At 44.2% G+C, this 18,194-nt stretch overlaps 1 protein-coding gene across 1 annotated transcript in view; it reads right to left on the minus strand.

Annotated features, from left to right (window-relative positions):
- Positions 1–18,194, minus strand: part of LOC139275151 (mitochondrial intermediate peptidase-like) — a 306,230-nt gene that overhangs the window by 216,915 nt on the left and 71,121 nt on the right. Inside the window, exons 7-9 of the mRNA XM_070892217.1 lie at positions 14,358–14,514; positions 14,230–14,278; positions 4,406–4,466 (exon numbers count right to left, since the gene is read on the minus strand). Of these exons, the coding sequence (XP_070748318.1) occupies positions 4,406–4,466; positions 14,230–14,278; positions 14,358–14,514 (267 nt within the window). The remainder of the gene's footprint in view (positions 1–4,405; positions 4,467–14,229; positions 14,279–14,357; positions 14,515–18,194) is intronic.

Genomic DNA, 18,194 nt, shown 5'->3' on the forward strand with positions numbered 1-18,194 from the left:
CCGGTCCGCTCCCCTGCCCTGGCCAAATGACTTGCCAGTCTGATCCCCCGCCCCTAGCCCTGGCTGAGTGGCTTACCAGTCCGCTCCCCCCGCCCCTAGCCCAGGCCAAACAGCCTCCCGGTCCGCTCCCCCAAAACTATCCCAGGCCGAATGGCCTCCTCCCTTCCAGTCCCCGCACCTAACTATACCCGAAAGGCATCCCCCCGTCTCTCCCCTCTCTCTTACCTCTCCTGCTGCTGCTGTCCGGGCATCTGCTGCACTTATCTGCGCCAGATACGCTGGACTAGGAAGAACTGGAGTAATTCTCAGCTGGCCAAACTTGCCTAAATGGCCAGAATTGGCGCGGGAAGCAGGTTACACATCCTTTGGCTGAAAAAAAACGTACCTAAAAAAATCGTAACTAACTGAGTTACACTGGTGCAAATTGATCGGGGAAACTGTTTTTTAAAAAATTTAGGCCAAAAAAAACAGCCTGCGACAAAAGAACGGCGCAAATCACCGGGGAAAATTGAGGCCCATATCTGTGTCTGCAGCCAACAGGAACAACACAAGCATACCAGATTAAAGCGATTCATCAGTCACATCAACAGCACTAGCTTCGGCAAGTAACACACACCATTATAAACGTCGTTGCTTTTGCCCCAATCATCCACGGGCAATGCATACGATCAGGCGTCATGCGCAATCCAGAGCAACCGTGACCTTTGAGATGGCAAACTCTACACTGGCAGGTATTTGGCATTTAATGTAGTAGTTTTGACTTAATTTCAGTTTTTGCTTTGACTTAGGAATGGTCATGGGCACAAGCCTCTGCAATCAGACTGATGCAGCCTTCTTTCTGGGCCCCAAAATGTTGCTGCTTAGATTCAATTGGTTCACTTGGGCTGTCATATTTAAGAGACTGAAGCAGCTTCTGATTCTGAGTAGGTTACTGCTCAATTTTGGATCTACTGGTTTTCTATTTTGGCTTTCTAAGATTCTCCATTCTACTTCCTTTGTAGGTTGCGACATACTTTGAAAATCAACTGTTTCAGTACTTGCTTTACAATAACCTGAAGAAACCCTTGGTATTTCATCCATTACATATTCAGAGATTTTTCCATGAAATATGGGATATACATTTGTGATAAAAATCCTGTACCCCTGGAAAATTCATAAAGGACTAGATGCACGACAGGACACTTCTGGGCAGGGACAATCAGATCCTCGATCAAGATGCAATGGGCCCGAAATTCAGTACTGTTGGAAAGCTGGTGCTCCCCCCACCTTTTTGTGGCCATTAGCACCGACATTTTTTCATGGCTGGGTCACCTCATATTCAGCTCCAAAAGTGAACAAATGGGTTCCAGCGCTAAGGAACCCTTCCAAAGTGGATTTTTCAGCGATGTGGCTGTCTTAATTTGAGCGTTATCACCACTGAGAAATTCAGCATGCAGGTAAGGGTTTTTAATGAGCCAGCTTCTACAGCAAGGCCCTGAGGGGGGAAGGAGGTTGGAAGGATGGCTGGTGTAAGAGGTGCAAGGAGAGCCAACAGGTTCACTGATATGAAGCTGGAGACACTGGTGGATGGTGTGGCCGTCAGAAGATGAATACTGTTTCCTGACGTGGGGAGACCTGGCAGACAGGCAGTACATAATGCATGGTGTGAGATTGCAGGGGAGGTGTCAGGCACCTCCATATATGTGAGGACGCACCCTCCCAGGAGGGTGCTGGCCAGTCTGCACCCGGCCCTTCCAGGGTAGCGATGGGTCGACGCCTCCTAGCTCTGGGACAACGGGGATCCTCCTCCTCCTCCGCCTGCATCTCCTCCTCCTCCTCCTCAGGTGGTACTGCTGGCTCGACCTCCAGCGGCTGTCCCCTCATGATGGTCAGGTTGTGCAGCATGCAGCAGACCACGACGATTATGGAGACCCATTGAGGAGTACTGCAAGGTACCACCAGAGCGTCCAGGCACCGGAATCTCTGCTTAAGGATGCCTATGCACTGTTCGATGATGCACCTGGTGGCACAATGAGCGTCATTGTATGCATGCTTTGGCGCTGTCCTGGGGTTCCGCAGAGTGAGCAACCAAATGGACAGGGGATATCCCTTGTCCCCAAGCAGCCAACCGCAATCCTGATTTGGGCCGGTGAAGATGGAGGGCACACTGGTCTGGTGCAGAATGAACAAATCATGGCGGCTGCCTCCCTTGCCCGCTGCCTGTCTGCACGGTGCTGATGGCGACGCCTCTCCTGCATGTCATCCTGCTTCTGACCAGGTGTCATCCTCCCAACACTCCGCCCATCCTCAGGGTGAACCCTGCCAAGCAGGTCTCTGCAGCCCACAGGACTCCACGAAAAAGTCAGACCTGAAAGTTGTACAAAATACAGGGGCATGTGCAAACCTCTGAGCAGTACTCAGCAGGTTTAATGGAGCCAAAACAATTAATAAAATTATATGAAAAGCTAAATTGTGCGGATGCTGGAAAATGAAATAAAAACGCTAATAATTAATAAAACTATACTGCGGATGCTGGAAAATGAAATGAAAACAATAATAATTAATAAAACTATATGAAAAAATAAATACTACGCATGCTGGAACTGAAATAAAAATAATAATTAATAAAACTATATTAAAAGATAAATACTGCGGATGCATGCTGGTAAATGAAATAAAAGCAATAATAAGTAATAAAACTTTTTACCTATCAAAGGGTCCCAGCAGTGTCGCGTTCGAGCACCGCATCGAAAACCTCGCAGGAGCACTGCCAGAAAAAGATCTACCTTTTCCTCAGTTAATTTCGCTGTGGTAGTCCCTTTCCAGCGGCCTGCACACTGCAGAGCTCACTGCTGGAAACCTTCCTTTGCAGCGGCTTCACCGCACCGTTTCCGGCGGAAATGAACACGACTTAAATCCTCCCCGAGCTGAATATGGCTCAGGGAGGGAAAAGTACCCGACTGTGGCGGCCGATCGATTTTTTCGATCGACCACCCAAACTCAGCGGTAGCCGTCCCTTCAGGGATGGTGAATTTTGGGCCCAATAACTTTAACAGCTGATAGACTGGGTAACAAACGTATGTTAGCTTGGAGCCTACGTAATCATGCAATTACCTTGAAATCAGTTACACTTTTAGTCTTGCTTTCTATACACTGAGTGAGGTTCACTCTTTGGTGCTAGATCCACCATATTGTCTGTGGTATTCAGAGAGCTGTTCTTAGAACTCATCTGAAAATTTCGCCCAAATTATTTTCCAAAATTTCACTTACCCGTGTCAAGGATATAGGATGTAAAGTTAGACAAGTGCTAACATTCTGGTGTAAAGAGAAATTTGCAAAACTCAGGAAGTGAGTGGTACAGCATCCATAAAAGTTTTTTGTTCTGTCGAAGGAATTGGATTGATGACCAAATGACCTTTTTTTAATCCATCCTTTACTTTTTAAAATGTTTTCCATCACTAGATTCCTTGGTGGTCAAATGTAAGTTCCGACTTATTTGGAATTGAAACTGTGCATTGACAGATTTGCCATTTGTAGCAATTATTTAACAAAATTTTAGCGAAGGCGCTTGACACACTGCTGCTCAGTGAATTGAAGAGAAGTGCTCCCTGAAGATCTGCTGTGGGTGTGGCATCCTGCGCATACCCTTCCCCTCCCTCATCTCCCAGCTGTTCCTGCCCTCTTCTGTCTTCTTCGCGACTCCCCTTCCTCCTCCAACACCAAAGGCAGCCCTACCAGACCACCCATGATTATGATAAAACTGAAGGTAGTCAAAAGCAGTTCAGCACCAGTAAAAGCTTGTTAGCAGAAGTCTTAATTCAGTTGTAGAAAGCAGAAAGTAGGGCAAAAAAAACTCCAGAAGCAGCAGACTCAGTTGACTATCAGCTAGCTTGACTAGATGTCTCATGATTGTTTTTGCACCATTTTTCAAGAAAGTCAAGAACAAGAGCAGCTGGCACAGATATCCAAACAAGGAATCAGGTCATGGCAGAGACAGAGAATTATGCAATAATTTCTCGCAAACTGGCCTAAAAACCCTCTGAGTGAAATTGAGCACAAAAGAGACAAACTGATGGGTGTCTGTGGCAATAAAATTTATATTACCTATCTTTGATATGTTCATCTTTATGCTGCATTAAGAATTCCCACCCATTTTTTCCAGCATCATTCTCTGATTTGGGCAGATTGGAGTTGGTTGGTTAATTTGAAAATTACTCGATTGCTGTAAGTCTCTTCCAGTGCCTCTATCAATAACTAAGGGTTTCTAAGGCCAAGCAGCTCTGCAAAAAAATTGTTCCAACAGCATCTTGGATTACAAAGCCTTCTACAGGCATACTATTCTGTGATTTTCTTTCCAATCAAAGGAATAAACAAGTAAGACAATAGTGTAATTAAACTGATTTAAATAGTGAACAAAAATACTTACACAATTCTTTGGATTTAGTTTTTTCTTCATTTCTTCCATCATACTAAAATCTTTTAAAGTTCTGCAAAAAAAAAGGTGGCTGGTGTGAGTGCAAGTGGACCCAGATGCTGGCAGATTTACATGTAGAACAATGAAGAAACATAAAAATCAATGTTAGCAAAACAACTTGCACTCATTTAGCACCTTTAATGTAGTAAAACGTCCCATTGTGCTTTACAGGAGTATTATCAAACAAATTTTGACACCGAGTAACTAAAAGCTTGGTTAAAGAGGTAGGTTTTAAAGCGTGTCTTAAAAGAGAGGGAGGTAAAGAAATGGAGAGGTTAAGGGAGGGAATTCCAGAGCTCATGGCCTAGGCAGTTGAAGGCACAGCTGCCAATGGTGGTGCAATTAAAATCAGGATGCACAAGAGGCCAGAATTGAAGATCTCAGAGGGTTGTAGGACTGGAGGAGGTTCGAGAGATAGGGAGGGGTGAAGCCATGGAGGGATTTGAAAACAAGGATGAGAATTTTTTAAATCGAGGCGTTGCCGGATCGGTTGCCAATGTAGATCAGCAAGCATAAGGGTGATGAGTGAACGGGACTTGGTGCGAGTTCGGATACAGGCAGCAGAGTTTTGAATAAGTTCAAGTTTATGGAGGGTACAAGGTGGGAGGCCAGCCAGGAGAGCATTGGAACAGTCGAGTCGAGAGGTAACAAAGGCATGGATGAGGAGTTCAGCAGCAGATGAGCCGAGGCAGGGTCGGAGACAGACATTGTTGCGGCAGTCTTGGTGATGGAGAGGCTATGGTTTCAGAAGCCCAGCTCAGCTCAGCTCAGAGTCAAATAGGATGGCAAGGTTGCGAACGGTCTGGTTCAGCCTCAGGGAGAGCGATGGAGTCGTGGCAGGGACTGAAAACAATGGTTTCGGTCTTCCCAATATTTAGCTTGAGGAAATTTCTTCTCAACCAATACTGGATGTCGGACAAGCAGTGTGACAAATCAGAGGCAGTGGATGGGTCGAGAGAGGTGGTGGTGAGGTAGAGCTGGATGTCATCAGCGTACACGTGGAACCTGGCATGTTTTCAGATGATGTCACCGAGGGGCAGCGCATTGATGAGAAATAGCAGAGGGCCAAGAATAGATCCTGAGGGACTTCAGAGGTTACGTGTGTGGGAGCATAAACTCAAACATTTAGCAGAGTACCACTGTTGTGAACACCAAAATAATTAGGGGGAGAAATTGGCCAACCTTGCGCACGTTTTTTTTAGCAATATTTCGCCTTTTTTGACGGTAAAAGGTACTTACCCAAATTGCCAAAGTTAACAAATGCCGGTTTTGAAATATCGCCAAAAAGCGAATTGACCATGTGCAATGCCAAAAAAAAAACACACCGCTTAAATTTGGCCGTTCGGGGAACCCGTACTCAGGGTGACAAAAAAAAAACGCCTGAAAAAAGCCTGCATTGAAGCCCCAGAAACAGCGGTAGGTATGAAGACCTACAAAAAAGGCAAGTTGAAGTTTTTATTTTTTCATTCTTTTTCAGCAATCTTTTCTGATTATTTATTTTTTAATTTTTGCAAAATGTGTGTGTGTGTGTATGTGTGTTTTCTCTCCTCCCAGGGCCTGTATTTTTGGCAGTGATAGGCCTCAGGCTAAAGTTGGCGACGCCGATTTTTACTGTCAGGCGAATTTTTACCCCCTTCAAAAATGGTGATGTTTTTAGTGGTATTTTGTCAATAAAATAACGGAAGAAAACCGATAATCGCCAAAAACTGACTTTCTAGCCCAATGTCTTTCTGAGGTGAGATTAAAACAAGACAATGTACATTGAAAGGTAATTAAATCTTGCGAGAAAACTCAAGTTTCTTCAGTGGTTTGTGTTATGTATGTATGTTAATGTATGTACTATAACACTAGACCACTGAATGTACCTCCACACTGAATATACCATACCTGTACCACCAGAAGGTGTTATTGCTGGAGACCCAAGGGTCACCTGTACACTGCAGGTAACCAAGTATAAAAGGGAGCTCACTTCTTGGTGTCCTCACTCTAGGAGCTGCAATAAACGGACTAAGGTCACTACTGTTCAGGTACTATACCCTTACCTCGTGGATCTGTTATTAGAGTGCTTGCAAATACCACAACTGGCGACGAGGTTATGAATTTCCACACACATGTCTAACCTAAGCAACTTCCAACAATTTGCTGATGGGGAAGACTGGGATGCTTTTGTGGAAAGGCTCGAACACTTTTTCATCGCGAACGACCTGGCTGGAGTCACATCGACCTCGCTGGTGGACAAGCGCAGAGCTATCCTGCTCAGCAGTTGTGGGTCCAACGTCCACAGCCTCATCAGGGACCTGCTAGCCCCAACAAAGACGACAACCAAGACTTATGTGGAGCTTATAACTATAATACAAGAATAACGCAAACCTAAAGAGAGCATCCTCACAGCCAGTCACAGGTTCTACACCCACCGGCAGCCTGAAGGCCAAGAAATTGCTAAATATGATGCAGATCTGAGAAGATTGGCTGCACTGTGTGATTTTGGCAACCACCTCACCGAAGCACTAAGGGACATCTTCGTTATTGGAATCAGCCATGAGGGCCTCCTCCATAAGCTGCTCTCTGCGGACACTACAGTCACCCTGCAGAAGGCAATCAAAGTGAGCCAGGCATTCATGATCCAAGAGGATGATGACTCACTCCCAGGACTCTAACCCGACGAGTACAGTGAACCGAATGGCGCCTTTCAGAGGTAAGACTGCTGCCCCAAGTCCCGCAACCCTGAGTCCGCCACATGGAGCCAACCGGCTAGCCCCGTGCTGGCGCTGTGGAGGAAACCACAGGGCCCACCAGTACCGATACAAAGACTATACCTGCAACACTAAAGGTCACCTTCAGCGATGTGTAGAAGAAGTTTATTCACCGAGTCGCTGATGAGTTGGCTGATCACGCAGGCTCCAGCGCTGATGAAGACGAAGCGTCTCAGCCCCTGGAAGAGGTGTACGGAGTGTATACCTGCTCCACCAAAAGATCCCCGTGGAAAATGGAAGTAGAAATCAACGGTGTTCCAGTCTCGATGGAGATCGACACAGGGGCAAGCCAATCGCTGATGAATCAGATAGCCTTAGAGAAACTCTGGGACAATCCCGGCAAACGACCCAAAATGTCCCCAATCCAGGCGAAGCTGCTCACCTACACAAAAGGCACCACCCCAGTCGTTGGCAACGTGGATGTCCAGGTGTCCCATGGTGGCTCGATGCACAAGCTTCCTTCGTGGATCGTTGCCAGTGATGGTCCAACGCTGCTGGGAAGAAGATGAATGAAGCAAATCCAAATCTGTTGGGAGCGGGGAAAGCCTCCAGGCACCAGCGATCGACATCCCACGCGGCCCCAAACTTGGACCCATCGCAGCACCTGAAAATCCTACCGTCCGACTCAACTGCGTGGCAACGACACAGACTGCACAACTCAACGGTGCGATGATTCAACCTGAACGACCAGACCTCACCTTCCAGGCTCCAGTGGCAGGACTGTGAGGGAAGAAGATCGGCGCAGAAGGTAGATTCCTGGCTTCCGTGGCAGAACCTGGGGAGAAAAGGATCACCGCAGCCTACCTCGTGGAGAAAAAGATGGCGCCCCGCACCACATGATGAAGCACCTGAAATCAAGATGGCCGCGACCAGACAACGTGGGGCAGCATTGAGGGAGCAACATGTGTTGCCGAGCGGCGAACCGGATTGGAGTAAAGATTGTAAGAGAAATAACAATGTCGAGTAGGCTAGTTGCGGTCGGAGCCAATGTATCATGAATGCTAATGAAAAAATGAGAAATTATGCCGGGTTCTACATGTATGCCGACAATGCCCTTATCCTTAGACTGTGACCCCTGGTTCTGGACTTCCCCAACATTGGGAACATTCTTCCTGCATCTAACCTGTCTAAACCCGTCAGAATTTTAAACGTTTCTATGAGGTCCCCTCTCATTCTTCTGAACTCCAGTGAATACAAGCCCAGTTGATCCAGTCTTTCTTGATATGTCAGTCCCGCCATCCCGAGAATCAGTTTGGTGAACCTTCGCTGCACTCCCTCAATGGCAAGAATGTCCTTCCTCAAGTTAGGAGACCAAAACTGTACACAATACTCCAGGTGTGGCCTCACCAAGGCCCTGTACAACTGTAGTAACACCTCCCTACCCCTGTACTCAAATCCCCTCGCTATGAAGGCCAACATGCCATTTGCTTTCTTAACCGCCTGCTGTACCTGCATGCCAACCTTCAATGACTGATGTACCACGACAAATGGATGTGTGTAGCCATGAACACATGGATCACACCCAGAACCCACACAACTCTCACCACAACCTTCAACCGTCCACTACTGACCACTTCCCCATTTTACAGCAATAAGGACTTGGGGAAGACTTAGGGGGGAGTGTTGTTATGTATGTATGTACTGTAACACCAGACCACTGATTGTACCTCCACACTGTATACACCATACCTGTACCACCAGAGGGTGCTGCTGCTGGAGACCTAAGGGTCACCTGTACACTGCAGGTAACCAAGTATAAAAGGGAGCTCACCTCTTGGTGTCCTCACTCTCAGAGCTGCAATAAACGGACTAAGGTCACGACAGTTCAAGTACTGTACCCTTATCTTGTGGAGTCGTTATTAGAGTGCTTGCATATACCAGTTTCGATACAGAACAACGAAGTATTATGATGCCAGTAAAGTAGATCTATCTTGGGATAAGATATCATAACAAGTTAGGGTGATTTCTGTATTTTATGTTGTTAGATGTTAAATAAGGCAGGGTAAATTAGATTATAAACAGGCTTGATCCAGCTGATTTTCCAATGGAATCTTACTATCTCCGGCAATGATGACCAATACATGCAGCTGGCCAGTTCGATCAGCATATTCAATGAGGAATGTCTGCCATGGATGGGTTTTCTTTATTTGCATTGATGCCTTTGTTCATAAATTAAGTCAAAGATTGTTTAGTGGCTCAAGCAGTTTAATTTATATGTCAACATTTGCAGATTCGTGGAAACAACCCTCGGCTCTCTGAATGCTGAGACATTAAAAAAATCTATTATGAATGTGAAACTCCATCTAAGGAAAATATATGTGGTAAATGGCAATTTCCTGACTCAGTTCATTGATGTACTTCAAAGAGATGGGTCCAACATTAAAGAATTCTCACCAGCTAAAATGACAGTGTTGATTGAGATATAGTTCTAACCGCAAATACAAACTTTGTTGCTGCTTTGGAAATTCAAGCCCTCAATCTACAATATCTCAGTGTTGAGGTTTATGAAATACTTTCAAAGGTCCTATCAAGCTGTGGAAAAAATAGGTTATAAAAGAGGGTATTTTAACTCTTTGGAAGGGATTCTACCAATAATCATGGGCGACTTTAACCTTCATATTGATTGGACAAATAAATTGGCCACGGTAGCCTTGAGGAAGAGTTCATAGAGTGCATCCGGGATAGTTTCTTTGAATAGTACGTTGCAGAACCAACCAGGAAGCAGGCTATCTTAGACCTGGTACTGTGTAGTGAGACAGGATTAATAAATGATCTCCTGGCAAAGGATCCTCTAGGAATGAGTGACCATAACATGGTTGAATTTCAAATTCAGTTGGAGGGTGAGAAAGTTGAATCTCTAATCAGTGTTCTAAGCTTAAATAAAGGAGACTACAAAGGTATGAAGGCAGAGTTGGCTAAAGTGGACTGGGAAAATAGATTAAAGAGTGGGACGTTGATGAGCAGTGGCAGACATTTAAGGAGATATTTCATAACTCAACAAAAATATATCCCAATGAGAAGGAAAGGCTGTAATAGAAGGGATAACCATCCGTGGCTTACTAAGGAAATAAGGGATGGTATCGAATTCAAAACAAGGGCATACAATGTGGTCAAGACTAGTGGGAGGCCAGAGGATTGGGAAACTTTTAAAAGGCAGCAAAGAACGCTAAAAAAATGAGAGGGAAGATAGATTATGAAAGTAAACTAGCACGAAATATAAAAACACTTAGTAAGAGTTTCTACAGGTACATAAAAAGGAAAAGAGTGGCTAAAGTAAACGTTGGTTTCCCGAGAGGATGAGACTGGGGAATAAATAATGGGGAACAGGGAAATGGCAGAGACTTTGAACATATATTTTGTATCCGTCTTCACTAAAGATATTAAAAACATCCCAATAGGGGATAATCAAGGGGCTATAGGGAGGGAGAAACTTAATACAATCACTATCACTAAAGAAATCGTATTCGGTAAAATAATGGGACTAAAGGCGGACAAGTTCCCTGGACCTGATGGCTTTCATCCTAGGGTCCTAAAAGGAGTGGCTGCAGAGATAGTGGATGCATTGGTTGTAATCTACCAAAATTCCCTGGATTCTGGGGAGGACCCAGCGGATTGGAAAACTGAAAACGTAATGCCCCTATTTAAAAAAGGAGGCAGACAGAAAGCAGGAAACTAAAGATCAATTAGCCTAACATCTGTCATTGGGAAAATGCTGAAATCCATTATTAAGGAATCAGTAGCAGGACATTTGGAAAAGTATAATTCAATCAAGCAGAGTCAGCATGGTTTTATGAAAGGGATATATCATGTTTGATAAATTTTCTGGCGTTCTTTGAGGATGTAACGAGCAGGGTAGATAAGGGGGAACCAGTGGATGTGGTGTATTTGGATTTCCAGAAGGCATTTGACAAGGTGCCACATAAAAGGTTACTGCACAAGATAAATGTTCATGGGGTTGGGGGTAATATATCAGCATGGATAGAGGATTGGCTAACTAACAGAAAACAGAGTCGGGATAAATGGGTCGTTTTCCGGTTGGCAAACAGTACCAGTGGGGTGCCGCAGGGATCAGTGCTGGGGCTTCAACTATTTACAATCTATATTAATAACTTGGATGAAGGGACCGAGTGTAATGCAGCCAAGTTTGCTGATGATACAAAGGTGGGTGGAAAAGCAAATTGTGAGGAGGAAACAAAAAATCTGTAAAGGGATATACACAGTCTAAGTGAGTGGGCAAAAATTTGGCAAATGGAGTATAATGTAGGAAAATGTGAGGTTATCCACTTTGGCAGAAAAAATAGAAATGCAAATTATAATTTAAATGGAGAAAAATTTCAAAGCGCTTCAGTACAGAGGGACCTAGGATTCTTTGTGCATGAAACATAAAAAGTTAGAATGCCTGTACAGCAAGTAATCAGGAAAGCAAATGGAATGTTGGCCTTTATAGAGTATAAAAGCAGAAAAGTCCTGCTACAACTGTACAGGGTATTGGTGAGGCCACACCTGGAGTACTGCATGCAGTTTTGGTCTCCGTATTTAAGGAAGGATATACTTGCATTGGAGGCTGTTCAGAGAAGGTTCATTAGGTTGATTCCGAAGATGAGGGGGTTGACTTATGAGGATAGGTTGAGTAGGTTGGGACTATACTCATTGGAGTTCAGAAGAATGAGAGGTGATCTTATCGAAACTTGTAAGATAATGAGGGGGCTCGACAAGTTTGATGCAGAGAGGATATTTCCACTCATAGGGGAAACTAAAACTCGGGGGCATGGTCTCAGAATAAAGGACCACCCATTTAAAACTGAGATGAGGAGGAATTTCTTCTCTGAGGGTTGTAAATCTGTGGAATTCTCTGCCCCAGAGGGCTGGGTCATTGGATATATTTAAGGCGGAGATAGACAGATTTTTGAGCGATAAGGCAATAAAGGATTATGGGGAACAGGCAGGGAAGTGGAACTGAGTCCATGATCAGATCAGCCATAATCTTATTAAATGGTGGAGCAGGCTCGAGGGGTCAAATGGCCTACTCCTGCTCCTATTTCTTGTGTTCTTATGCTTTTAAGTACTGTCCACTCAGTATCTTGCTGCTTTGTATATTACTCAACCTGTAAATAAATCTATTTTAGCCTATATACATTGTACAGACATATTTTCCTATATTTGTTCACATTCTCCTTGCTAAGAAATTTATATATGAGCAAATTACACTTTATAAACTTGCACATCAGCAAAGTGATGGAAGATGTTGTCGACAGTGCTATCACCAATACTCACCAATAACCTGCTCACTTATGCTCAGTTTGGGTTCCGCCAGACCCACCCAGCACCTGACCTCATTACAGCCTTAGTCCAAACATGGACAAAAGAGCTGAATTCCAGAGGCGAGGTGAGAGCGACTGCCTTTGACATCAAGGCTGCATTTGACCAAGTGTGGCATCAAGGAGCCCTAGTAAAACTGAAGTCAACAGGAATCAGGGGAAACGCTCCACTGAGTGGAGTCATATCTAACACAAAGAAAGATAGTTGTGGGTTCTGGTTGTTCAAGGCCAATCATCTCCACCTCAGGACATTGCTGCAGGAGTTCCTCAGGTCAGTGTCCTTGGCCCAACCATCTTCAGCTGCCTCATCAATGACCTTTTCTCCTTCACAAGGTCAGAAGTGGAGAAGTTTGCTGATGATTGCAGTGTTCAGTTCTATTCGCAGCTCCTCAGATAATGAAGCAGTCCAAGCCTGCATGCAGCAAGACCTGGACAACATTCAAGTTTGGGCTGATAAGTGGCAAGTAACATTAGAAAGAAAGGAGACGCATTTATAGAGCGCCTTTCATGATCACCGGACATCTCAAAGCACTTTACTGCTAATGAAGTACTTTTTGGAGTGTAGTCACTGTTGTAATGTGGGAAACACAGCAGCCAACTTGCGCACAGCAAATTCCCACAAACAGCAGTGTGATAATGACCAGATAATCTGTTTTTGTTATGTTGATTGCGGGATAAATATTGGCCATGACAATATTTATTAGCGCCATTTAAGTGCCAGGCAATGACCACATCCAACAAGAGAAAATGTAACCACCTCCCCACGACATTCAATGGCATTACCAACTTTTAATCCCCCATAATCAACATCCTAGGGGTCATCATTAACCAGAAACTTAAAGGACCAGCTACATAAATAGTGTGGCCATAAGAGCAGGTCAGAGGCTGGGTATTCTGTGGCAAGTGACTCATTTCCTGAATCCCCAAAGATTTCCCACCATCTACAAGGCACAAGTCAGGAATGGGATGAAATACACTCCACTTGCCTGGATGAATGGAGCACCTTCCCTCCATCATAAGGTCAAAAATGGGGAAGTTCACTGATGATTTGCCATGTTCAGTGCCATTCGCAACTCCTCAGATAATGAAGCAACCTGTGCCCGAAGCACCAACAACATTCAAGAACCATCCAGGACAAAGCAGCCTGCTTGATTGGCACCCCATCTAGCACGTTAAACATTCACTCCCTCCACCACCAGTGCACCATGTCTGCAGTGTGTGCCGTCTACAAGATACACAGCAGCAACTCATCAAGGCTTCACGACAGCACCTCCCAAAACCGTGACCTCTATCACCTCGAAGGTCAAGGGCAGCAGGTACATGGGAACACCATGACCTCCAAGTTTCCCTCCAAGTCACACACCATCCTGATTTGGAAATATATCACCGTTCCTTCATCGTCGCTGGGTCAAAATCCTGGAAGCCCCTACCCAACAGCACTGTCTCAGTACCTTCACCACACGGACTACAGCGGTTCAAGTATCATCTTCTCAAGGGCAATAATGGATGAGCAATAAATGCTGGCCTTGCCAGCAACATCCACATCCCGTGAATCAATTTTTAAAAATTAGCTGCAAGAAATTTGGTTTTGAGAAAGTGTGAAGGGACAAACTGAAATGCGTGCAGTTATACTACTCTTAACACTAATACAGACACAGAGATAAAACCTAAAGGCCATAATAACAAAGGGGCCAACAAAGCCTACCTTTTAGATAGCTTTTCCGACAATTTTGTGAGGAAATACATCACGGTTTCTGAAAGAAGAATAAAATTTCAGTTAATAATAAGCATTGGTATTATAAATGAAAGGACCAGAACTATGGTGTGTATTACCTGGGTCCTTGGCCATTGTACCCTTTAATGCTCTGTGTGCAAAGCTCTCATAACCAACTAAGTGTGCCAATTGGTTCCTACAACTCAAAAGCTGGTCCAAACAATGTAGCATTTCAGAGTTGGGGTACAAGAATATCTTGTAGGCAGCTTCTCGCACCTACAGAGGTCACATATAGGAACAAAAAGAAAAAACAGTGATTCACCCACCAGGAGCAACAAAAAGAACGAGTAACAATACACAGAGTCTATGAATAGTCTTTCGGCACTAGTTTCTTCCTCTCCCAATGGCCGAGTGAGTAAAAGTGCCAAACAACAAAGGACTAAGTTATGCAGACCAGAAGGTTTATGCTGTTAGAGGATCCCAGCCTAGAGAACAGTACAGTTGTACAGTTTGCTTTAGGTCCATTAGGGAAATATAAAATAAAATCAGTAACTCCTGTGCATGCGAAAACATCAGGTGATAACATGTCTAATGCCCTCGGTGTCATATGTCACTTTTTAAGATCATGTACAAAAAATTATGCCAGGAGGTTACTGGCCTCCTGGCACAAGTCAGTTCATTTAGGAAAGAGGGAAGGGAAAGAAAAATTATTTTTGTCCCCATAAAGGATAACATTAGTTTGCTAAGCACTCCATTATGACATTACCTCCTTACTTCTGCAGGTTTTCTTAAACAGATGTCATTATCTTTTTAAACCCTTATTTTTTTTATATACTAGCAGATCTCCTGTGGCATTTCTCAGCAAGGATCTGGGGTGTGGATCTGGGGGAAGTTGAAGGGTGAATATCTTGTTGGAAAAATTTGGGGAAAAGTTTGTAGAGTTTGCCCAGGGACAGTGAAGTAAGTGATGGAAAATAAAGTGTTTTTCTTACCCAATGCAGCTATAAATGCCACAGCTGCATAAATAAATTGTATGAGTTATCATTTTTTCCCAAATACTCAGTGTAAGAAAAAAGGCAAATGTTGTAATTATTTGCAAGATACTAGAAAATATAAAACAATATTTCCATCTCTTTTCAGCCTCTTCTTACAGATCTTTTCTGCACTTCCAGAACTCCAGTTTACTCCTAGTGTGGTCCAACCAAAGCTCTATATACATTTAACATTATCTCCATGCTTTTGTATTCTATTCCTCTAGAATACTTTGGAATATTCTTTGAGCGTATCAACTTGTGTTGCTACTTTTTAGCAATTTACGTATCTGTATTCACAGATCTCTTTGCTCCTCTACCCAGATTAATTTCTTTCTTTGCAAGGAATAAGTGGTCTCCTTATTCCTCCTACCAAAATGTACCATCTCATACTATTGAATTTAATTTGCTGTTGATCCATCCCTCTGCAAGCCTGTTTATGTCCTCCTGTATTTTGGTGGAGTCCTCCACTATAACCCCGAATTTGGTATCATTTGCAAATTTCAACACCAAACCTCCAATTTCTTAATTCAAATCATTTATGTACATGGTGAATAACAGTAATCACAACATGGATCATTGCAGGACATCACTTCCATTTTCTGCCAGTCCAAGAAACTTCCCTTAACTCCTACTCTTATAGGTAAGTTTAATCTTAAAGTGTCATTTTTTAAAAAAAAAGGTTATTATGGAGAAATCTTATTTTGAGCATGGACTCAGTCGTCTGAGTGGAAAAAATGGTGATCAAAACTTCTTTGCAAGAACTATTTTGAGTGGTTTGCCATCTTCTTGCCAAGAAATTTGGCGATGTTTGAATATAATTTCCCATTTTAAACTAAGCAATGAAGTATTACAAGACCCCATCATGCCAGCAGGTCCAACTGTACCACCAGATGGAGCTCCCCAATCTTCACAGCTAGCAACAGATAAACACTTCAGCCTCTCTGCCTAAATTCAGATAATATGAACATTCTGCCTCATCTGCAATTTATTTGCTGCTCCCCACAAGGTACTTGAAAGAAAATAATTTTGGGCCTGTGGTCACACTCACCATTCACTGCACCCCAAAAATTACATTTCAGAGCTACAACCCCACACTCCATGCTACTAGCAGTCCACCCAAAAATGTGTGCCTCCCCCCCACTCCTTTAAATTAATAGGTGCATGCTACCCCCTTCAAAAGATAAATAAATAAATGGCCTCAACGCACCATAAATAAATACATTGCTACAAATTTTATTCCCAATGCTGCCTGCTGCAAGTTTATCCATTTAAACATTCAAAGCTTGAAAACTTAATTAATTAAATAAAATACATTAGAAATGACAGGGGAGACGATGTGTTACTGCTGCAGCATGTGGGAGCTGGGGGACACCATTGAGGTCCACGGCGACATCGGCTCCATGTTGATGAGCTGGAATCCAAGCTTCAAACACTGTGACACATCAGGGTGGGGGAGAGTTACTTGGACGCTTGTGTTCCAGCAGAGAGTCATACCCCTTAAGTTAAATAATTAAAATTTGGTCCATGGTCAGGGACAGGAGGATGTAACTACGAGTGAGGCAAGTGTGGGGACCCAGGATGTAGTAATGGAAGAGCCACAGCCCTTGCAATTGTCCAACAAATACGAGAGTCTTACTCCGTGTGTGGACGAGAGCAAGGACGGCGGGGGCGGGGGGGGGGGGGGGATGAGCAAACTGACCACAGCACCATGGTACAGAGGGCCATTCAAGTTGGGGCAGTAAAAATAAATGTGGTAGTGGTAGGGGACAGTATAGTTAGGGGGATAGATACTGTTTTCTGCAGTCGACAGCGTGAGTCCCAAAGGCTGTGTTGCCTGCCCAGTGCCAGTGTAAAAGACATCTCCTCTGGGCTGGAGAGGAACTTGGAGTGGGAAGGGAAAGATCCAGTTGTTGTGGTCCACGTAGGTACCAATGACATAGGTAGGACAAAGAAAGAGGTTCTGCTGATAGGATCAGACAGATGAATGCGTGGCTCAAAGACTGGTGTGGGAGAAATGGTTTCAATTCATGGGGCACTGGCACCAGTACTGGGATGGAATAATAGAAGTTTACAGCACGGAAGGAGGCCATTTCGGCCCATCATGTCCATGCCGGCCAACAAGAGGTTATCCAGCCTAATCCCACTTTCCAGCTCTCGGTCCGTAATCTCAAGTGCACATCCAAATACTTTTTAAATGTGGTGAGGGTTTCTGCCTCTACCACCCTTTCAGGCAGTGAGTTCCAGACCCCCACAACTCTCTGCGTGAAGAAAGTTCCCCTCAAATCCCCTCTAAACCTTCTACCAATTACTTTAAATTTATGCCCCCTGGTTGTTGACCCCTCTGCTAAGGGAATAGGCCCTTTCTATCCACTATATCTAGGCCCCTCATAATTTTATACACCTCAATGTGGTTTCCCCTCAGCCTCCTGTTCCAAGAAAAACAAATCCAGCCTATACAATCTGTCCTGATAGCTAAGATTCGCCACTCCCGCCAACATCCTCGTAAATCTCCTCTGTACCCTCTCCAGTGCAATCACGTCCTTCCTGTAATGCGGTGACCAGAACCGCACGCAGTACTCCAGCTGTGGCCTAACCAGTGTTTTATACAGTTCAAGCATAAGCCCCCCCTGCTCTTGTATTCCATGTCTTGGCTAATAAAGGCAAGCATTCCATATGCCTTCTTAACCACCTTATCTACCTGGCCTGCTACTTTCAGGGATCTGTGGACATGCACTCCAAGATCCCTTTGTTCCTCTACACTTCTCAGTATCTTACCATTTAATGTATATTCCCTTTCCTTGTTAGCTCTCCCCAAATGCATTACCTCACACTTCTCTGGATTAAATTCCATTTGCCATTGTTCTGCCCACCTGACCAGTTGATTGATAAATCGGAGGGAGCTGTTCTGTTGAGACGGGCTTC

Source organism: Pristiophorus japonicus, chromosome 10 (assembly GCF_044704955.1).
Source record: "Pristiophorus japonicus isolate sPriJap1 chromosome 10, sPriJap1.hap1, whole genome shotgun sequence".
Classification (NCBI taxonomy): domain Eukaryota; kingdom Metazoa; phylum Chordata; class Chondrichthyes; family Pristiophoridae; genus Pristiophorus; species Pristiophorus japonicus.